Below are 24,125 nucleotides of genomic sequence, written 5' to 3'. Positions count from 1 at the left end.
AAATCTATCAGTGGAAAATTCAAATTATTTTTCTTTCAATAAGTCATCATCGCAAGATCGACCTTTTAAACAGTAAAAATATTTTAATATCTAAATTGTATCCATAATAAATAGTTTAAGAATATAAATTTGAACAAGAAACTAAAATACTTTGGTAAGAGATTATAAATAAAGGGAAGTAACAAAAAACATGGCGCCTGGGCCGAACAGGACACATGCCCACTTAAAATTAATTTTAACACTTATTTGGAGATTAAATCTTTTATGAAATTATGCAACCTGTACCTAAAGATATGTCAAAAGCTCTTGAAATAGAGTTCGGATTATGTGACGATGAATTCGATGTTGTAGACTCGGATTTGCCTATTGCGTATAACGAGCTTCGACACCGAGAAAAAATCGAGGGTTCAAAAAAGGTCACGCAGTCATGGCGAATGAAGGAACGTGTATGTGAAAATAGTTGTCCATTTCACTTTCAAATTAATATTAATGTAAACAATTTACACCCTAGTGTAATCCATCATTTGTTGATAACACAGTAGTCCTTGAAATTCTATATGACGTTGCTCTGGCTTCTTGGCAAAGCATCATATCGCAAAATGGTCTCAGACCCATAGCATATTCCGCAAGAAAGTTTTCCTGAACAAAATAACACTCAAATAAACATATAAATTTTGGCTGTCCATAAACAAAAGTAAAAAAGTATGACCTTTTGAGAATAATTGAACTGTCACATCTGAAAATTAATGTTTAAAGAGTTTGACTTAATTCACGAATTCGAAAACCTAGCTAAACGCTGTTTTCCGGTACTTTCTGTACCTAGCTCTGAGGAATTCGCCTAATGGAGTGTTATAGCGAATTCGAAGTTTTCGGCCTTTTTTTTAGATTAAATTGAAATAAAAAAAGTTATTTCTTTAAAAGAAAATAATTAAATATCATTGTTTGAATAATTCCATACAAAAAATAACAGTGTTCGAAATTAGCAGTAGTCCTATAGCCCCAGACTACTAAATTTCTCCTCGGGCTACCAACTTTTCACAGTAACAGGCCCGACCAGGCTACTGTATTTTCAGAGGCAATATAAACAACTGTTTTGAACAAATGAATCGTGCTAGTGAATTGTCTTTTGGGCTAGTGAATATTCTAATCTGGTAGTCCAACCAGCCTAGTTGACTCAAATCCTAATTTCTTACACTGAAATAAAGTAAATACACAAGTTTACGCAGAAAATAACCTTATTTATTATGGATGATTCCACTACGTCTGTTTGAATTTTATTGATTTTCATTATAAATAATTTATTTTTTTGAATAATTTGCAATAGATATTAAAGGAATATTGATATTTTTCAAAAACATCAATTGTTTTCACCTTAAACGGTTAAATAATGATAGAAAAATAGAAATATCACGTAACTGTGTTATGTACTTCATTTGGTGTAATTCCCCAGAGCTAAAACGGTAAAGTACCGGAAAACAGTGTTTAGCTAGGTTTTCGAAAAGGTCAATACCAGATATGAGTCATGTCCGCAAATTTGTGATGAAAATGCAGGACCGTGATTAATCTAGATATGTGTCTCCGTAAATAACACATGAAATCGAAAAAAGGCGCACAGTTTCAAAATATCTGCATCATATCATATGGGATGAATACAAATCTTGTAGTATAGTCCAATATATTAGACGCTACAGGCTTGTTATAGTTTTATGTCGGTCAAGCCTGACGTCTAATAGTTATTGCTCATAAACGCATAGCATTTTAAAAAAATCAAAAAATGTCTTTTGTCTTGCTTTTCAAGCTTTATTCAAAAGCTTATCTTCTTTTCTTTCAATTTCTACTCAATCATTAACAAAAACTCTCAAACAATGTACTTATCAATTAAAAATAAAACATAAATATCAACCTATTTTTGCCTATCGGCCATACTGGTTAAGTAAAGTGCTTTACAGATTTATTCCAAATTTTTGAACGAAAAAATATATACGAACATCCCGACGATGCATGGGCAATTATTTCATTAAAAAAGATATTCCATTGGAAACTTCTGACTGATTTGCATTTGAATTAGCCAATCAGATTTCGCGTACTGTATGGCGGCCATTTGTTTATCAGTTGTTCAAGAATTTAATTAAATGAGAGAATTTAATCATTGGATGTGACAGTTAATTTTTTTTTTATAAAAGGTATTTATTTTTTAGTTTTCTTCATAAATAGGTCAAAATTAATGTAAATACACGCTGTCTTACTCTTAATTGTTTAAATGCATTAGAAAAAAATTTGTCCGCACTCCTGTCATTGGTTAAGTTTGTTACATTGACTTTCTAAAAAAAACAACAACAAAAAACACATTTTAAAAATCTCAGAACCTGTAATGCTTAGTCTGTTTAAAACTGTACAGAAAAACCCTAATAATGTAAGCTTTCAATATTGTTTCAGATGAAGACTGTCAGTGTTGCTCTGGTGTTATGTCTAAATGTTGGAGTAGATCCACCAGATGTTGTAAAAACAACTCCTTGTGCTAGATTGGAATGCTGGATTGGTACATTGATTATTTTTATATATTTTCTATATCAATTTTAAAAAATGTCTTACTACCATAACTGCATTGTGGTCAAGGACCTACCACATATTTAGGGATCAATTCCAAGTCTTGTGCCAAGTAGTACTATTTTGAAAATGGTACAGTAGACTTCTTTGCTTTCCATTAAGCATAAAGGCTCAGTCCTAGAATGGGACGATTGTGTGTGTTGGTACATGTATACTGTGATGTCAGTGCCTTTGGAATGATTCACCATCATATTATTCATAGTGGCAGTATTAAGATTTGTATCATTGCTACAAGTAGATGCCAGTGTCACATGTGTAACTGAAAGACTTTAAGAGAGTAAATTCAAGTACATTTGTCTAATGTCACTGTTATTTTGATTGAAATGTAGATAATTAATATCCAGTATTTATTAAATGTAAAAGGGCATGCCTAAAAACTATATTTAAGGAAGTTAACATTACTGTAAAAATGATGAAAGAAATATTTTAAATTTGACCTGTGACTTACTGAATAGCATTTCATAATTTCTGTCATGTTGTTTCGTTATTGCATTGTTGTTGTTTTTAGATCCACTAGCACAAAGTCCTCAGAAAGCTCTAGAAGCTATAGGTGCTAATCTACAGAAACAATATGAGCGGTGGCAACCAAGAGCTAGATACAAGCAGACTCTAGACCCTACTGTTGAGGAAGTGAAAAAACTGTGTACATCATTGCGTAGAAATGCAAAGGTACAATACACTAACATAACATACAAATGGACCTTTACGTTTTTTCGTAGTGGAACATTAAGCCACACCTTTTCCATTCATTGCTCGGTCAACTGCTCACAAACTATATCACAAACATAACCACGTGTTCTTTTGTGCAAACCAGGTCAACCAGTGACTATGTATTATCTCAATGTAGCAATTGGATAACAAGTTAGCCAATTTACATAAAACTGTAAACACTGGAAAGGTCCATAGAATATTAGGAAATACCGATTAGATGTTGTGTTTTATCATTATAATTATAAATCATTCATAATGTAAACTAACTCTTATTTTATTCATAAGTATATTTATGATAAGAATAATTTTGCTATTACAAGAACAGATTTCTTTGAAGTGTGAAAGATACATTTTGCATTAATACATGCTTGAATTTGTTGTAATAAATTATAGGAGGAAAGAGTTTTATTTCATTACAATGGTCATGGTGTACCAAAACCAACTGTGAATGGAGAAATCTGGGTATTCAACAAGGTATGTATTTATATCTTCACTGTATATTATACATTATATATTGCATGGTTCGATAAAAACGTGTTGGTCTTAAATGATATACTAAAGTCTTATAATGAAGTGATGTATGTATACTTTAATTTTATTGTATTTTCTACTATCATAAACATTCATGTTTTCTATAATTGTAGAGTTACACACAATATATACCACTGTCTATTTATGATCTACAAACTTGGATGGGCAGTCCATCTATATATGTATATGATTGTTCCCATGCTGGAGTGATAGTAGATCTCTTCAGACAATTCTCATTACAGAGGGAAAGTGAATCGGAAGTAAGAATATTGTTTTTGTTGTTTACAATTTTTAGATGATTTGAGATCTGACTGTGCCAATATCTGTACTTTGTATATACCTGCACTTATCCACTGGTTTTGGATCACTGATATTAGTTTAAAGGCTGAGAACAATTGTTGACTTCAAACCACTTGCCCCTCACCACTGTGGGTTCAAATCCCAACAGGGACTATGAATTCTTTCATGTTAGGAAGCTATCCAGCAAGCTTATGAAACGTCGGTGGTTCTACTCAGGTGCCTGTACGTGCCTGAAATTATGCACGGAAGGGCACCTGAGATCTTCCTCCACCAGAAAAGCTGGAACCTCGCCATATGACCTATACTGCGTAGGTGTGACGTAAAACACAAACAAAAAAAAAAAATTGTAATATATAAAAAGATACACCTCCGGAAAAATTTTGTTTTAATAATTTTCCAGTAAAATATTATTGTTAGAGATATTTTCTATGTGTTTCCATCTTATGTCATGACTAACAATAAAAAAGTTAATTTAAATTACTGATGTGTCACTAAGATATCAAAGATGTAAGTTATTTGTATTCTTCAATATTGCATGTAGAATTGTTTTCTCTGTCCAATATAAGTAAATGTAATATTTTGCAGGCAGTGAATGGTAAATCAGTGACCTCTAACACAAGTTCCACAGTAAAACATTGTATACAGCTAGCAGCTTGTGGTGCCAATGAACTACTACCCATGAACTCAGAACTCCCAGCTGATCTTTTTACTTCATGTCTTACTACACCCATCAAAATTGCTCTAAAATGGTACATTTATCTTAATTAGCTTTTGGTTGGTACTATATGTAAACATAAAAATTCTATACAAATCGGTTATTTTTTATGTTTTTATGAAGGGGGTAAAAAAGGTTAATTTCCTTGTAAAACCTTAAGATAAAAAGAATGTTGTATGATAATGTTTATATTTAGCAGGATTTATTACATGGTTTTTACATTTTGATTTATATATTTCAGGTATGTCTTACAGAATACAAGTAAGCTAGTACCAGGTCTAACACAAGATTTGGTAGATAAGTAAGTGTTACACCCTCTCCTCCATCTCCACACTGTTACACATTCACACATTAGTTTTATTGATCTATGTAGCAAATCATCTGCAGGTTTATAAAGATTTTTCTCTCTTTTCACATGCTGTTTTTTTTTTAATGCTTGATTTGTGTAAATGAAAATGTGTTCATAAAAGTAAGTTGGATTCTGGCAGATTTAAATTATAATTTTTGTTTAACCTGACTTTAAAATTTATAAATTCACATTTAACTACTTGTTTACTGTATATATTAGAGTTCCTGGCATGTTGAATGATAGAAGAACAATGCTGGGAGAATTAAACTGGATATTTACAGCTATAACTGACACCATAGCATGGAACACTCTCCCTAGAGGTATACAAAGCATTATATAGACTTTGAAATATATAAATTTTGTTTTTAATTTTGTTTCAAACTGAAAAAAAAAACACATCAAAACAACAACAAAAACAAGCTGTAAAAATATAAAATATATAAAACTTGCATAGAAATTAATATGTTTGTATAATCAGCATGAACTGGAGCAAGGAGGAAGCAAAGGGTTTGTGTGACCTTGAATTTCTACTCAACTTTTTGGCTGGAGTTTTTGTAGAGAAGTTGACATGTGTATGTGAGGAAGGTATCCAGTTTGCTTGTATAAGGTTCTCTGTTCTACCAAGGTTCTTGGTGCTTAATGTAATGCAAATCTGAGCAGCTGTGGCCTCCTAGTAAGGGCTAAAATACTATATGATATCTATATTGTTAACTTAAGGTAACTAAACTCTAACTCAAAATGATATGTATTTGTGTGAAACAAAACTTAAAGTGAAAAATAAATCTGTTGCAGATTTGTTTCAAAGATTATTCCGTCAAGATTTATTGGTTGCAAGTTTGTTCCGTAACTTTCTGCTGGCAGAGAGAATCATGAGATCTTACAATTGTACTCCCATATCTGGACCCACCCTACCACGTACATATCAACATCCCATGTGGTCAGTATATCATTCTTTTATATCCTATACTGTTGTTATCGTAATTTTCTGATAATTTGAGGGGTGGGGGTATTATATTTTCAATTTCTTTATTTCAAAGTTTAGTAGATAAAACAAATTTAATAAATTATAGAATTTGTTTAGCTTCAAATGATGTCTTTAGTTGTTTTTTATTGGAATGAATTGTAATATCCTGAATGCTTATTTCCTGTTATGTAAAACTTCTCTTGTGTCAATGTTGATGTAACTTCTGCAGGTATTTCATCAATATTTAGGCACACCAGCATTTCAGTAAGTCTTAACATTTAACATTACACATTGTACAATTATATAGAAAAATTTCACCTGTCAAATTGTAGCATTGTAATTGAAGTGTATGATTAAGAGGTGTATTTTCTGTTTTGTTTAGGCAAGCATGGGACCTAGCATTAGATTTGTGTTTAAGACAGTTGCCCAAGTTATTGGAGGATGAGTCGGCTGTATTTCAGCACAGTCCATTCTTTACAGAACAATTGACAGCTTTTGATGTCTGGTTAAAGTATGGAGCAGAGTCTCGTGCCCCACCAGAGCAGTTACCTATCGTACTACAGGTGTTACTGAGCCAGGTGCACAGATTGAGAGCCTTAGAACTCCTCGGGCGCTTCCTTGATCTTGGTCCATGGGCTGTTAGTCTGGTAATATTTAATAAACATTTGCTAATTCATGCTAAAACTATTTCATACATTTAGCCAGAAATAAAATAATGCATCTAAAAACATGTGTATTTTTTATATAAAAAAAAATTCTGAGAAGTAAAGATTTTCTGTAGTGATTAAGAAATTCTAATGTGTCATTTCATGTTAATAATCAAGATTGTATATTGTGTAGGCTTTATCTGTGGGAATTTTTCCATATGTGCTGAAGTTACTCCAGAGCAATGCAAGGGAATTACGACCTCTTCTTGTCTTTATCTGGGCTAAAATACTCTCTGTTGATAGTGTAAGTTTCAGATTTATTATCTTTATTAAAAAAACACAGTTTTCTATATGTCATATCTTACTCCTTATCAGGATCTTAAATAATTCTAAATTAACAATCATCAAATTTAAAGAAATAGCCACATTAAATGCACCATTCTGCTAGGCTTAATGTCAGTACTGTAGCTCATGGCTAATGTAAGATATTTTTTACTAAATTAAACAGTTCAGCTGTAGCAATATCTAAGTGGTATAAATTATATGATGTAATAAGTATTAACAATACTTTGTGTCAAATCTTTGTTGTTGATTTATATTTGATCATTTTAATTGACAGTTTTCAATCTGTGTTTCAGTCCTGCCAAGCTGATCTTGTTAAAGATAATGGACATAAATACTTCCTTTCTGTGTTAGCTGATCCTTATATGCCTGTAAGTACATTAATATCTTTATATACTTCAACTTAATATATCACATCTAACACTAGATCTACCAGCAGATTTTGATACTCAGTTTGATAATGATTGTTGCTTATTGTAAAATCATTATTATTCGTGGGGCACAAATTTTAGTGGCTTTTGTGGGTAGGTCAATCCACGAATATAAGATCCGACGAAATTTTATCCCAACTAATATATGAAAGAAAACTCGATTATATGTCTTCAATTTACTGTCACAAATGTCCGTTGCATATACACACTTGATCGTTGTTAGAATACTTGACATAATCGAGTCAATATGGGAACCCATGCAATCCAATAATTAGCGCTTATAAAAAAATGTCAGTTTGCTCTTATTAATTAAAAAAGTCTTTGATATTAATGACGTAAGTACACAAAACTATAAAAAAATACAATCCCTAAAACAGATGAATTGTACATTCTTTTTTCGTTTTAAATGATCCAGTTTAAATGAATTTTAATCTGTAGTTGTGCGAATGCTATTACGTAAACATCAAAGACGCCACCGACTTTTTCTTGATCCACACTTTCTCGTGTTATATACTCAGATTAATTAATATGCATGTAAATTTACACTGTCGCTGTGACGTTGCGTGTAGTTACTGTCAAATATGGTAAGACCAATTCAGGGTGTAAACTTTTTAAACTCGCTGGTTAAAACGTGTCGGGTGTTGTATAAATTATGCGATGTTTACATCGGCGAATTACAGGGGCAGTGTGTCTAATGGAGGTGCATATCATGTCACATAAATGTGTTAATTGCAGCCAATTATTGGCAGTAACTGTTCTATATTTGAGTTATGCCCAGAGGCAAGGATTAAATTTATTGACATGCGCTGTGTGACACGTAAAGATATGTACATGCTGTAAGTAAAAATGTTCGGCGATTGAGTTTTTAAGATTACTTTGCATTAGGTTACTGAATTTTTTTACAAGAAAATGAAAATCCACGAATTTAAGAACCCACGAAAATGCCCGTTTTGATAAAACCATGAAATTTCATGCCCACAAATATAAGTGAATTCGCAGTACCTTACTTGATAAAAAAAACAGAAGTCTTATAGTTATTTACCAAGTTGTAAAATACTTACTAACATTACATTCATGCTATTAAAAGAGTCCATTTCTGAAATTTTATACAGTTGCTCAATATTAATTGAAATGCTTTAAAGTGACATTAAACTTTTATACATGGTCATAATGCTAGGTTAGGAAGTTATTGTGTGGTAGGGATGTAAACTACAAGCTTAATTTCTATGTATGTTTCAGGCTAAACAGAAAACTATGGCAGCATTTGTGTTGGCCATGATGGTGAATGAATATAGACAAGGACAGGTAAAATTTCTTATGTTGAAAAAACCCAACATATTTTCATGATTTTACAGTTCTTAAACAGTGTAGCAGTCATTGACTGTTGAACATTTTGTAAACTTCATTTTAGCACCACATGCAAAATATCTAAATTTAGGTTTGTTAGTTAGACTCCAGTTTGAATCTAACAGGAATATGCCTGCTCTTTTACAGTCGTAGATAAATCTCTGATATGCAATGTATATAAATAACCTATGTCTGTTGTGGAATTCAATCAGTCTTGAATATGCCATTGTGTAGTCTGCTATAAAGTGTATTCTTTTATATTATAGGAGGCAGCATTACAGGGAAGTGTTGTTGCCATCTGTTTAGAACAGCTCACAGACTCTAGTCCTCTGTTAAGACATTGGCTTGCTTTATGCCTAGCAAAAGTTTGGACAAATTTTGACAGTGCTCGTTGGTGTGGTGTACGAGACACGGCACATGAGAAACTCTACAAGTTGTTAACTGATCCGGAACCCGAGGTACGAGCTGCCGCAGTGTATGCCCTCGGTACATTCATCAGTAACGTTAGCGAGAAAAGTGACCATGCTACCAGTATTGATCTAGGTGTTGGTATGCAACTAGTACATGTAGCTCAAGATGGAAGTCCACTTGTTAGAAAGGTATGCAGTATGCCAATCTTCTTATATTTTAGTAATATTAGTTAAACTATTTGAAAGAGTTTATTTACAATATGAGAATGCCAGAGATATTTATTACACCTTTCTATACATAATTAAATAAAACTGGCTGAACAGAATTCGGAAACATAGTTTATTTCATTATAGCAGTTTTTATTGGTTGAAAACACTGATGTTTTATGACAGGAGTTGGTTGTTGCATTTGGAGGATTAGTTTCTCACTTTGAGACACAATTTGCTGTAGCAGCTACCCAACTGATAGAGGATGAAAAGTTGAGAGAGAGAACACCTGCTATATTGACTGGAGAGGCACCGGGTGGGTGGAATCTTGTAGCCCCTGGGTCCCCAGGTACCTACATCCCTAACAACCTGGTCATGCTTTCAACTACGCCTTAGGTTTCCAAGGAGAATTTTTTTCATTTATTCATCTTTTTAGTTTGCTTATTGTTTATATTTAACTCCAGAGAAAAAAAATGAAGAAAAAAGATAACTTTTTCATTGGTCAGAAGTTGCAATGTTTGTTTGACCATTTTTTTGCTTTAAATAAAAGCACTTAGTTTTTGAATATTTCTATATAGATGAGAAAGTACATGTATTTAAAAGAGTAGTTGAAAGCATGTCTGTTTTTATGTTTGTGCTGTTTACATTAATAACAATCAATTTTGATTCTATATTAACCTAGAAATATACCAAGTATATTAACCTATAGTTATTTATGTTTGTGTATCACATACTCTTACCTTGATCTTCTTTATTATTATTTTTTCACTGCCTCCAGTTGAGCCAAAATATTTCAAGAAATTCAACTTCTGAAAAATGTATTGGTATTTTAGGAATAGTAAAAAGATTCAAGTAATACATTGTAATTAACATGTTAAGAGTGATGAATTAACCAACTTTGCAGTATAAATCTCCATCACAATCTACCTCTCACTGCTGTGGGTTTGATTCCTGCCAAGGAGTTGGATTCTTTCATGTGAAGAACCTATCCAACTAGCTTACTGAGTATCGGTGGTTCTACTTGGGTGCCAGTTTGTGACTGAAATAATGCAAATAGGAGCACCTGAGGTCTTCCTTCACAAGTAAAACTGTTGGTGAAACTCAACTGTAAAAAAAAACCCTAAAGTTTCAAAGTCAAAGATTTATGTAAAAGACCAGTTATTATTGATCAACAAATTTGCTTGTTAACAATAATGTTCTTGAGATTACAATTTATATTTTTATTAACTACTTTTTTTAACTAAAAGTTATTTTTATATATTAAGCATGTTGAATAAGTATAGCTTTTATTTAAAAGACATTTATTTGACTATCTGGGGTGCGAATTATTATCATAATCAATTCAAAAGTTACCAAATGTTTCTGATTTTACTTTATAGAAATTCATTTTCTATTTGAAGCATTTCACTCACTCATCTATCTACCATGTTTTTCATTTTGATGATTGCTCTTTATGACAAATATTTTGTCATGTTTTCTTATAGTGTAGTGAACTGCTTTTGAAATTCTTCTACTTTGTATGTTTTTTTTTCTTTATAATTTTAGCGTAGTAACATCATCCCAACTGTCAGTCCAATGAATAATGCATATATTATAAAGTTCTTGTCCCGATTTTGTTATGTATATCCCATGTATCTTTAACTTGATTGATTAAATGATATTTGTTATAAGATGATTTCACTATGATCATGCTTGGTATATTGTACAGTAGTATATATATGACTCATACATAATAGGAAGCTATCAGCTTGAAATAATACAGGCTTGCCGCCTCAACATGTTTCACATAGTGGTGATTATTGTAAATGTATCTAGTGAAGATTGATCATGTTTTATTGTTGTGTAGCATGACTAAAAATATGTGTACTATGTAGGCATTTACAAAGGCTGCCAAGTTCTAAGGGATTAAATGATAGGAAGACATTTATTCAGGCTTTTTTCCTTTGGCCAGATTCTTTACATTCAGTGAAAGTTGATATCACTAAAACTGGACTTTAAACTTTGTTACATTAGTCATATTTAGAATAAGAAGGAAGAGAAACCTGTTGATCTTTAAACTGGCGATAGTGAAGATACAGCCATTTTACACTGGCTGCTGGTACAGACCACAATATCTAGCTCAAGGGTAACTGTTTATGGCAGTAACAAGGCTTTGCTGAGTTTCTGTTGAACACAAGAGATAATTTTTCACATGTGTGACAACAACATTTTGTTTCATCCTTTTTCTAGCATATTGCATATTAATCATATTTAAAAAAGAAATTTAAAAAAAAGATCTGATATCTTAAATTGTACCTCATGAAGCACTTTATCCCTATAGTAGCGTATGAACTTACAACTTTATTCATAACAACAAAATGAGGTCATCCTAAGCACACAAGTCATTCACAAAAGAGTGGAAATGACATCATTTAAAGTGTGCAACATGTCTTATTTGGGGATATAATAACACAGGTTTTCTAGCATGGTTGTAAAACTGAAGAAAATACTGTCTGATATGCAAGAATAAATCTATAAGTTTTGGTATAAAAGTTCTGAGTTACAAGCAACCATTCATGTTTAATTTTAGATCATCGTGTTAAACGAAAACTAAAGAGGCCTATTATAATTGAGACTTCAGAACTGAATGTTGAAAAAGTTATATATGATCCGGCATCAATTGGTATGAGTGTCAACATTTCATAACCCAATTGTATCATTCCCTCTATCACCAAAAGTCTCTTATATTGTTTCCAGTTATTATTCACATTTCACTTTCTGATGTTCAGATATACAAAATAGTGCACCAATTAGAAAAACTACAAATTAATTGGAAAAATAATATATTTCTTTTAATACTCATGAGAAGGAAATGCAGTTAAGAAAGTGTTAAGGATATTTGGAATTATTGTACATTAAATTGGTTTTAAATCTACAGAATAATCAATTTTGATCATCCATGATGGATTGTTGAAATATTTGGCATATATCTTCACCATTGTCAGACAATGTGTAACATGCAAGACTTATGTCTGCATGGTCAAGGTCATTTTTGAGGTCAAAGGTATTATCAAACTATTTGGCAGATGTCTTCACCAGGGTGGTAGGATGTGTCTTGCATATATACCCAGATCATGGTGGTATTTGGAGGTAGAAATGTCATATTGCTGGAGCACCCATTGCTTATGGATACATTCCTTGTTTTTAACTTTATTTATTTATTTAGTTACTTGCAAACAAAAGGATGGAAAAAGAAAAGCTTCAGTTATTTAAACCCCCCCCCCCCCTTCCACCTTTCCTCGGGGGTAAAAAATCAAAATTTAAAGTAATTTTATATAATAAATTGTTGACCTTAAACTTGTTTGGTTCATAAAAGGTAAGGAGGAAGGAAAAGTATATTTAATGATAAAGACACAATTATTCATTATTATTGCATAAGTCTGTGGAAACAGTTGCTATACGTAGCTAAATACTTATTTTGAGCTTTGACTGATAGATTTACAGAATAGAACATTTTTTTTATTGATTTTCCTAAAAATTCCTTAAGGAGCATGCTAAGTAGTTCTTGTTATAATTGTTCCAAGTGTTTACCTGCATGTTTATTGCATATGTAGGCACTTTTCATTATTGTATGTAGCATGTTGATATTTCAGAGGGAATATTTACCAGCATTTCCAGTTCTAATAGTTTGAAGAGGTCATCATCACGAGGCAGTCTCAGAACCCTCCTGTCCTCCACTTGTAAGCTCTTCCCCATCACTATATTAAGATTACTTACCATTAGCTCACATTAAGAAAATATACCATTTACACACTTTCTATAAGAACCTTAGCACATGTATGCAAAACTGTCACTCATTTCTTGAAATAGTAAAAAACTTATTGCAAATTAATCAAGTTGATTTTTTCAGACCCATCTGTTAAAAAAGATTAATTGATACTGAAGATTCAAGTGATTCCAATATATGCATGTTATAACTATTTAAAATGGTCAGGTAGATATTTCACTATGTAAATAAGTTTAGTTTTAGATGTATATTTGTGTCAGTTATATATTTAAGTCTAAATGTACAAATTAGATAAAGAGACTTGCAATATTTTTTCATGTTCAATAGCTTCAGCCACGTCAGTAGCTCCAAGACCACCTGCGACTCCAGGCTCAGCATTTGCTGCATCTATGGAGAGCCTAGAGTTACCATCATCATCATCATCTAGGATTCCACGAGCCATGTCCTCCAATGCTATATCTAACATGTCCTTGAAAAACAATGTTTACACCAATGTATGGAAATCTCTACTACAGCTGGCTGTTGATCCGGAGACACAGGTTTCAGATATGGCAAGATGTCTAGTGAACCTTGTTAAGTCAAAGGTAATCAGCTTTATATGTTCTTTATATTCATTACTTTTATCAGATGTATAGTGCTATATAATAGTTCCGTAAATTTCTTTATGTTAGTAAAATACTAATTTCAATGATATTGTTCATGCATGTAAAAAAATAATTGATTTGAGCCATGTCAAGACAAAACCAACATAGTGCGTTTGCAACCAGCCTGGATCCAGACCAGCCTGCGCATCTGCGCAGTCTGATCAGGATCCATGCTGTTCGCTATCAGTTTCTCTACTTGTAATAGGGTTTGTAAGCGAACAGCATGTGTCCTGATCAGACTGCGCGGTTTCTATCTTTTTAATTTTGTTAAAAAGGTTATTCATAAGATTTTTTTAAAAATGTCATGTATCAATTCATAATCTGCAACAAGCACACATTCCTGCCACTCTTGTTACTATGTTGTTTTTGTTTTTTTTGTAGGTAACAACCAACAGCAAACCTCGTTACATGCCAAACACCACAAATAGCTCACATTCTGCTCCATCCAGCCCCTCTAATAAATATATCTCTGTTGGGTAAGTGAAACAATTATAATCAAGTTGACTATCATTGCTTCCAGTGTTGCGGATACTTTCAATCACAAATTTTTTTCTGACTGGATATAGAAACAGTTTTACTATTTTTATTGGCAATGTGAAGATGGGGAATTTTTAAACTTTTATAACTTTAATATTGTATGTACAGTATTTTTAACTGTACAAGTTACTAGTTTATATTCAGATTGTTTGTATTGTTTCAGGACACCACCTCAGTTAAGTAGTGTGTTTGAGGAGTCAACAGACCAGAAACGTGAATCTCCATCTCGTTCCAGCATTGTACTTAACCCACAATCTTCATATACATACTCAGCACAGTTTTCAAGATCAAGAAAAATGTATGACAAGGGGCCAAATATGGTAAAAACTTGTGTTATATTCAACTTATATACAGTTGCTAAGCCACTTTTCATATAATATGTTAAATATTTGCACAAAATAAACAATCTCTAATGATATCACAGAAGAAATATTGTTGAGTATACATTCCTTGTTTTTTGTTTGCTGTTCAAAGAAGATTTGGAATATTTTTTTGCATATGTCAGTTGATTGGCCACTTTGTTTTTGCTCAATAAGTTGTCAATCATATTGCCTACAGTCTTCAAATTTCATAAGATGGTTTCCCTTATTGACTAGAAAATCCCTTTTTTTTTTCAAACTTAGGTGTTCAAAGATCAAGGTCACATAAACTTCAAGAAATGAAATGTTTCTATCCAATAACTAGAAAACCATTTGACCAACAGTGTTCAAACTTCATAGGATGATTGCTCTTACTGAATTAAAGACCACTGTTTCATAAACTTTTAAGCTTAAGAATTTTGCTAATGTAATTATTCTTTACTTTACCGCGTTACGTAGTATAGCGGTAAAGTTATGTCTGCACGTTACGATTGAATAAGTCACATGAGTAAAAGATTGACCAATGTTTGATTGTTTTGTTACAAACTGACCAATGGAAATGAATGGTATGATAAATTGAGATAGGTAGAGTTACAGGTATCAGTTTCTAGCGTGCACCATGGCTAATAAACACGTGCTTTAAAAATTTCTAGTTCATAAATTTAAAAATAAATAAATAAATAGTGGTTATTAAATGCAAACTTTGGTGAAATGTTGTTATAAGGATATGTTTTAGTTGAAAAGTTGTTAGGCCATTCATGTTATATTATTTAATATTTTCGTGTGAAGTCCACACACGCCGCTGAGGAAGGCACTGAACTTGTTAAATTGGACACAGGTTTTATCAAAGTAACATTCTCTGTTTGTTTTCCTGGACGTCGTGTTTTCTGATGACGCGGATGTTTATTATTGAGAGATCTTTTAACATACTGTTAATGTCACTGCGTTATCATATGTATACATGTATTGTCACAAATATTGATATATTTGTATGGTTTTGGTGTATTAACTGGTCTCTCGTAGCTATTGTGCAGCGCTACCAGGCGAAATATATGTTTGTGTTTCGTTATTTGTAGTAAAGGGGAGACTGTGTAGGTTACTTTATGTTATAAAGTATGTTATTAAATGGGGAGGGATGGCCTAGTGGTTAAGCTGTCTGCTTCTCAAAATTAGTAATCATGGGTTCTAGCCCTACTTGGCACGAGACCATGTTTCTTCATAATGACACCAGTACTGGTTAGTTCCTGGAAGAGAACTCAGATAGTTGCAAGAATTTGTCTCGCAATCAAGCTTAAATAAATGTGTTAAAACTAAAGTATGTTATTGTAGATTGAAGACGTTTAAACTAAAGTATGTTATTGTAGATTGAAGACAAGGATGATGATAAGGATATTAAAGGTCAAGCACAGAATATCAGTACAGAATTCTTTGAGTGGAGTTGTAAACATTTTGTACAACCTATAATGAGATTGTCTGATGAAGAAGACAGTGAGAGTAATTCATACCTACAGAGGAATTTCAGGTTTGACAGAAACACACAGGTTAAAGAGGAGGCACGAGAGGAACAGGTTAAGGCTGGTTAGTACAGTTTTATAACAACTATAAAGTCATTGTCTTGTATGAAAATAAGACATTGTTTTGTATTGAAATAAAGACATTGTTTTGTATGGACATAAAGACATTGTCATGAATGGAAATAAGACACATTGTTGTGTATGAAAATAAAACAACATTTTCATGTATTGAAAAATGACATTGACATGTAAGAAGTAAGTAAAATTCTGCAGACTTAATACTAAAATCATATCAGTTTTCAAACTACTATATCCAGAAGTAGAAATATCTGTTTCAAGTAAGAGAAGAATGTGTTTGAGATGTAACATCTTTCTTACACTAGAAAATGTTTTTATTTACAGGTTTCAACAGACTGGACAACGAGATTTTTGTGAATAGGAATGTAGGTGTACCTTCTGTGATAAAATTCCATCCATATGAGTCGGAACTGGCTGTAGCTGACAAGGATGGTGTAGCGTTAGTTACTTTCATGTTTTCCTCTAATACATATCTTACTATTTGGACAATGTTGTAACAGTGATTTTACATTATTATTCAGTTTGAAAAATTTAAAAATAAGGTCATCATTGATGATATTTTTGTTGCTTATAGCATCAGATCTGTTAAGGTTTAAAGAAAATTTATGGGACACTTAAAGAGTAAAAGGAATTCTACGTTTTTTAATTGTAAATGTAAGTTAAAAACTGAGATGAGTCTGGTGTGCATATTTTTCTAAATTGTGAATTAAATAGATGGTTTTCATATTGATTTTTTTATGAAAATGATTTTGAAATGTTTTGTAAATTGATACATTAAAAAGACAACAAAAAATAACATAATATCATTAAAATAGTTCTGTTCTCTATATAGTTCATATATGCACATTGAATATTATAGCTTATTGTCTGTTCATTCTCTTTCATAACGTTCTTTAACCCATTACTTCATATACACGCCTTTTAACGCCTTTTTCACCCCCCCCCTTTTTGTGTCTCAAATGGTGAAAAAATGCCTTATTTAGGCCCCCAACACTTGTTTTTGTTTGAGGAATGTTGTTAAAAAAAGTGACCAGTTTTTCGGTTTTTTTGATTAGTGTTGAAGCAGTTTTTATAGTATTATAGCAATTTGAACTTGTAACAGGAGACTTTTCAATGAAAACAGCCATTTTTCACAAAATGCTCATGAAGTAATGGGTTAATGATACAGATTTTTGTTTTATTTCAGATTTTGGGATTGGGAACAAGGTCCGAAACTTGGCTATCTGAGCAATGGTAATCCTCGTCATACAAGAATAACATCTCTGGAATATATAAATGCTCATGATAACACATTGTTAATGTGTGGATCAGGTAATGTCTTTATATAGTGCTTATCTATGGAGAATTCTTAATGTATTATAGTGTCTTTGATGTATTTTCAGGGAGTCTCTTACTGCACTTGATATGTTTTCATTTTAGTTTTGTTATTTTTAAATTTCACATCCATTAATGGTGCCAAATATTGGAAATGTTAAAAATTGAACTTTGGTTTCAGAAACACAAAAGATTTTTTTTTAAGATGACTATTAATGTATAATATTAATATGACAGATGATGGATGTGTGAAGATATGGAGAGATTACAACTCAGAATCTGATATTGAGTTAGTCACTGCATTCCAGGCAGTTAGTGAGATGTTACCACTTAACAGAGGTAAACCTTTATATATAAAACATAAATTAATAAATGTGTGATATTCATATAGTACATTTTAAGAGTTGCATCATGGAAATTATATGATCTTTAAATATTTGTCTCCTATTCAGGCTTTGTCCGCAATATGATCTTTTAGACATTAATTTTTTATCAGCTTCTATAGCTCCTTTGGTTTAGTACACTGGATACAGTTAGTTAAGCAGTATAGAAGCATTAAGTGTTAGTAGAACAGGAACCATCTCTGTGATCTAATTATATTTTCTTGTAATTCAAAATGAGCTTAGTGTTATAACTGGATGGCAGTGTTTTGAAAATAAAGATGTTTTGAGCTTTTTGCATTGAGTTTTATAATTTTTATGTGTGTAAATATATAGGGCTGTCATTGAAAATCATGATATTTATATATCATTGAAATTCAACAACTGATACAATATTAATTAACAATAAAAAATATCTGGACATTTTAAAACCCACGTCTTCATGTTTTGTGAAAATTTCAGCATACTTATTGTGAAGTGAAAATGCCACTTTATCTATTTTTCTTGTCTAGTTTGAACACTGGATTAAATATTCAGAGGTCTGTATGATATGATAACCAAAAAAATTCTTTTGGTATTCTGTGTTTGTCATGTATTAAACATGCTTGTGTACACCATGATAAATAACAGTATATTAAGCATCATGTATAAGCTATTGAAATTGATATATTGTCGATACTCAGCTTTTGAAATATCAGTGCAAAATTTTCCATCAATGACATTTTTACAAATATTATATATGATTTAGAATACACAACACATGGTTGTAAAGGTGACTGTATGTAGTATTCTTCATGTATTGATAGGGTCAGGATTAGTGAGTTACTGGGAACAACATACAGGGATGTTACTTACCTCAGGAGATGTTAGATTCATCAGGATCTGGGACTCACAGAAAGAATTTAAAGTTCAGGTAATCTTTTCTATGGCTTATATCAATACATAAATACATTCAAGTGTTAAAATATGCATGTTCTAAAAGTACCTTATATATGCGAAACAAGCTTTCTGCAAATTTGTTACCTTTAAGAATATTGTTTATAGACATAATTTGAGATCTCTGGAATGAAATAGAAGTTATGGTGTTAAATAAATGACATACCTGTATTAGGTGATAATACTGTTTTATCATTTGTTTATAGGATATACCAACAGGAGCAGACAGTTGTGTCACATGTATGGCATCAGATATGTCGGGTAGATCATTATTGATAGCTGGATGTGGTGATGGTACTGTAAGATTGTTTGATAGGAGACTAGCTCCAACTGAATGGTATGTTTACTAGAAACAAATAAATACTGGGTTCTTACCTACAATTGAATTATAGCTGAATTTATGCAAATTTTAGCTAGTGTCCATGTTATAATTTAATGGATGTTAAAAAAATTGAAGCTAAATTAATGTAAAACTGATATACAGGGACATGCTGAACTTGTCTTAGTGATGTTTGTAACCTATGTATACATATGAAGAGCTGGCCAGGGTACATTTGTGTTAACATATTGAACAAATAAAGTAAACTTTTAAAATGTTTTCTAACAATTTATTACCAAACTATATCCTCATACTTGTATTATAATATCTACCATACAATTTGTATTATCACATATTTCACAGTCGAGTGATGACATTGAGGGAGCATACAAGATGGGTAGTAAAAGTTCATCTACAGAAAGGCACTGAAGGCAAAATTGTAACAGCAAGGTATGTATATCTCCTTCATATTAATACACAATATATTGTAAAAACTACTAACCTGATTACATCCTTAAGGGTAATAACGTCTGCTTGATTATTCATTGAAGTTTTCATTCATTTATGTTTTCAAACCCTGATGAAGACTCTTATGGAAATATCGGTTTTCATCATTAAACAAACCTTTGAAAATAAACTTGTGTTGATTGTACATTCCATTTCTTTCATATTATATGTAAAAATAATTGTGCAGAAGGATGTTTTTTCAACAGTCGTGCATATAGTAATTGAATGACTTACAAAAATACTCAGCAACCAATTAGCCAAAAATGAATGTCACTACTAATTTATGATAAATAAAAGTTGCCAGAATACTTTAACTTTGTATGGATGCACAGGTCTGATACTCAGTTTATCTGGTAATGAATTTGTTTATAAACAATGTTACTTTCAGTAATTCTGGAGATCTGAGATTCTGGGATCCACGGTTTACAGAGAGTGTAAGATGTATGAATCTACAGTCCAGTTTTACCAGTGTTGATATACATCCCAGAGCTGATGTTCTAGCTTGGTATATCTTTTATTTCTTATTATATTTTTGTTATTATATTTTCTAACTTTTGGTTGGACACAGAAGGATGTGAAACATTTAATTATCAAGTGATTTATCGTATTGTAAAAGTTTGCTGACTTCAAACATGTTTATTAAATACATTGTTTATATAGCTTATTAAATACATGTCTTCAAACAAATTGAAAATAGTTCAATACATTTCTATTATTGTTAATTGTATAAGAGACTAAGATTGATTTATATCTAGATGTATTTATATGAAATGAATCTACAAAATTTTAAATAGCAAATTTTGTCATTAAATTGCGTATTGTATTTAGTGTTTGTGCAGTGATAAGTAGTCGTTATCTCTTTGTAATATATTGATTTTTTCTTGTGTAGAACAGTTTATAACAAGGTATATGATAATTGTTTTACAGTGGATCAATGAATCAGTATATTGGAGTGTATAATCAGTCTGGGGATACTCTCAGTACTATCAAATACCATGATGGTTTTATAGGGCAGAGAATAGGTGCAATAACTTCATTAGCGTTCCATCCCTATAGGGTAAATAGTATTTTCTTCTTCAACTATACTTACAAAAATTGATATAACAAGACTTAAAGATTATGTTACTCAGTACCTCAGATTATAATTAATGCATTAAAGGTATTCTTTGAACTGTATTAGTGATAATCTATGACCAGTGTCATCAGTATATCAACATGCCAGCTGGCGCCCACACAGGAAGTCTGTCTAGATAACATTGTTGGCTGCTATATTATAACTTACTGATGCTGAAACCACTTAACAATGCACATATCCTGATTCAAATTAGAGCATGTACATTATACATATCAGTAAAAGGTTGAAAAGCTGTTGCAATAGTCTCTTGGGGCAATATATATTGTGGATTATTTGTTGAATTTGTTTTATATATTAAAAAAGAAATGAGTATAACCTATAAATAGATGAAAATGCTGTTACAGTTGTATAAAAGTCTCTATATAGTTTCTATGTAATGTTTTTTGAGGTTTTAATAGTTTATATTTTAATGTTAACTTATTATTAGCATCTTTTCCAATTAGTTGATTTTCATATGATAAGATTTAAGATTTTTTTTGTTGTGTGTTTTTAGCCCAATTATTCGAAGAATAGGGAGAGCTATTGTACTCACCCCTGCGTTAGAGTCACCACCATAGTTGCACTGGTTAAATTTTTGTGTGCAAGTTGGTATGCAGAAAACAACTTAAGGGTTGAAAGCATAACAGTTTACTATTTATGGCCCATAACTAACAGATTTTGACAAAGTTATGGCCAGTTTTGAACTTAGAATATTCTACATTATCCAGGCTCTTTATTTTACTATCCTACACTGAGAATAGTTGAGCAATTCGTCCTACTGACAGGTTTTGTCTATACAATTGATTGTTTATTTTCAGGTAAAATTGGCAGCTGGTAGTTCTGACTCGTATATATCTGTGTACTGTACATCATTGAGACGTAGCTGATAGTTATTTCATGTTTTGTAGCATCTAATCTATTCTCATTAATGAGATAAAATCTCCCAGCAAGCTTCTATATCATGCCTGTGATATAAAACATACATTCACAACATGCTAACACGCTGTAGCTGAATGATGCAAGAGCTGGTCAATGCTGGAACAGACATGGACACGTCACACATCCAAGATAGTCCAGCTACAGGTAGATCATCCTTGTATGTATCTACTTATCAAGACAGGAATGATCTAAAAACACATTGATCCTGTGTAGTGGACAGGTGTGATATATCTACAGCTGACCATTTACACTTTTTTTGTGCCAAACACCTTGCAGCTTATAAGACAACTACATCAACACAAATACATTATGATTTATAGCAAGTCTTTAATGCTTGTGTTGTAAGTGAATGTTTATAGTTATACTTCTCACAGTGCTTATTGTTAATGACTAGTTGACATATCATGTCATAATAGCTTTCACCTTATCTGTTGTTGTTGTTGTTGTTGTTGACAGATACTGGTATGAAGAATGTTTGTCAAGCTTTAAAAGTGCTGCTGATGTCTTGTACTTGTGAAAGTGTAGGTAACAAGAGTTTTGCTTATTGATTAAAATAAGGAGTTGAACATAAATATGATGATGAAATATGTATGCAGATGTTTAGTGAACAATGGCAGCATAGTTGAGAATGAATTTATAACATTTACCTACATAAGAAGATTGGAATTGATAACATGTTGTAGATAAAGGTTTAAAGAAGAAAAGATTTTGAATTCCTTATTTCATGATCAATTTATTATCTATTTATGAACTGTTAGGTTGAATTTAAGTTTGTGTGCTGTAGACTTTGAATTAAAATATAAATGACCATGTTGTAACTTTGCTCTGGTAGCCACCAATCAAATTGTTGTGCTTGTTTTCAGTAAAATACATTCATAAAGTGGGAACATTTGTAATAATCATATCATAAACCACTTGACTTTCTTACATATGTACATTATTAGTCAACTTTTCTATTCTAAGTGTTGCATCATTGATCATGTAAAACTATACATAGTTTACATCTGGCTTCAGTATCACAGTAGTTTTATACAAAACATTGTATAACAAATCTATCCTTTAACTTGACCTGAAGTTATTTTTACTCCTGTGCAGAAGACAGAGAAAAAGAAAACAGCTGAAGCGCTTCAATTCATCTCATATTACAAAGACTTTGTATGAATTAGTTGTTACCTCTGAAGTTACTATATATTTATGAGAAAACATTTTCGAAAAATCTTACTGTATCCGTCTTGTACTATAATATTGTACAGGGTGTCCATTTGACCCTTGAAATGACTCTTTAACCCTTCAAATTTCCAAAAAGCCTGATTTGGCCCTCACGATTTTAACTGGAGGGTCTGTTAAAATCATGGGGATTTGACCTTGAAGTCGGTAAGACCCTCAGGATTTCATGGCTAGTGAACACCCTGTAATATATTTCCAAATTACTTATCTATTGTGGTGACTTATTGGTAATGTAAACAATTTTTTACTGGTACAGGTTTCTAAAAACCTCTTTATAAAACCTTTTAATGCTAAGGTTACTAACTGAATGATGTTAAGATGATACAAAGACATTTTCCTCTCCTGTTTAAATTGATTCAATCTTTGCAAAGTGACATTATTTCCTTAAACATTGTGTTTTCTCTATCCCAAAGGGTAACATTGAGACTATGTAATTTATATATGTTTATTGTGATAGGAACAGCAAATGTGATAAAATTGTTAGTTATTCATCTGATGTGCTCATCCATGTAAATACTTGTTAGTGTTTCAATAACTGTATATTAATACATTGTCATAAAAGTTAATTGCACAATTGTTATTTGAAGGCATTGTTGCGCTCCCTTTAAAATGTTGTGGGAGTTTAAAGTTGCCTGTTTGTTTTTCTGCCATTCAGCAACTCTGTTACTTACTAAGGCTAAATATAGATTATGTTTTTCATTTTCTAGTTTATTTGAGCCGCGTGATGACAAAACCAACATAATGGGTTTGCGCATCCGCGCAGTCTGATCAGGATCCATGCTGGTCGCAAACGCACTATGTTGGTTTTGTCATGATGCGGCTCATTTATTGATTGATATATCTGGTATTTGGTGGTGTAGTCCATACATGGACACATACCTTATAGATGGGTTTGGTTTATAGAGCCATTGTCACCCTTCCATTGCTGGA

At 31.9% G+C, this 24,125-nt stretch overlaps 1 protein-coding gene across 4 annotated transcripts; it reads left to right on the top strand.

Annotated features, from left to right (window-relative positions):
• The first annotated feature begins 172 nt into the window (after positions 1-172).
• LOC132731309 (regulatory-associated protein of mTOR-like) lies at positions 173-22,348 on the top strand. Of its 4 annotated transcripts, none has more exons than XM_060717469.1 (29): positions 173-446; positions 2,437-2,539; positions 3,116-3,276; positions 3,712-3,792; positions 3,963-4,109; positions 4,735-4,898; positions 5,106-5,165; positions 5,433-5,533; positions 6,006-6,150; positions 6,560-6,824; positions 7,018-7,128; positions 7,463-7,537; positions 8,837-8,902; positions 9,211-9,543; positions 9,748-9,877; positions 13,194-13,280; positions 13,655-13,911; positions 14,353-14,447; positions 14,672-14,828; positions 16,232-16,445; positions 16,784-16,898; positions 17,646-17,770; positions 18,011-18,112; positions 18,960-19,066; positions 19,296-19,426; positions 19,772-19,858; positions 20,304-20,420; positions 20,843-20,972; positions 21,848-22,348. In XM_060717469.1, the coding sequence occupies exons 1-29, from the start codon at positions 273-275 to the stop codon at positions 21,914-21,916; spliced, it is 3,909 nt and encodes a 1,302-aa protein (XP_060573452.1). In that variant the 5' UTR covers positions 173-272; the 3' UTR covers positions 21,917-22,348. The 4 variants fall into 4 exon arrangements, with proteins under 4 accessions (XP_060573452.1, XP_060573451.1, XP_060573455.1 ...); XM_060717468.1 differs by having other exon boundaries at positions 9,748-9,910; XM_060717472.1 differs by lacking the exon at positions 13,194-13,280.
• Positions 22,349-24,125: the final 1,777 nt, after the last annotated feature.

The sequence above is a fragment of the Ruditapes philippinarum genome, unplaced genomic scaffold (genome assembly GCF_026571515.1).
Source record: "Ruditapes philippinarum isolate M1 unplaced genomic scaffold, ASM2657151v2 ctg1904_1_1_1_1, whole genome shotgun sequence".
Taxonomy (NCBI): Eukaryota; Metazoa; Mollusca; class Bivalvia; order Venerida; family Veneridae; genus Ruditapes; species Ruditapes philippinarum.
Note: the sequence above shows the minus strand (reverse complement) of the source record. Positions and strands in the feature narration are given on the sequence as shown.

Coding starts and splice junctions, on each gene's coding strand:
- LOC132731309 (XM_060717468.1), top strand. CDS start 273: ATGCAACCTGTACCTAAAGATATGTCAAAAGCTCTTGAAATAGAGTTC. Junction 3,793..3,962: donor AAATCTGGGTATTCAACAAG/GTATGTATTTAT, acceptor CTATAATTGTAG/AGTTACACACAATATATACC. Junction 19,859..20,303: donor GGCAAAATTGTAACAGCAAG/GTATGTATATCT, acceptor TGTTACTTTCAG/TAATTCTGGAGATCTGAGAT.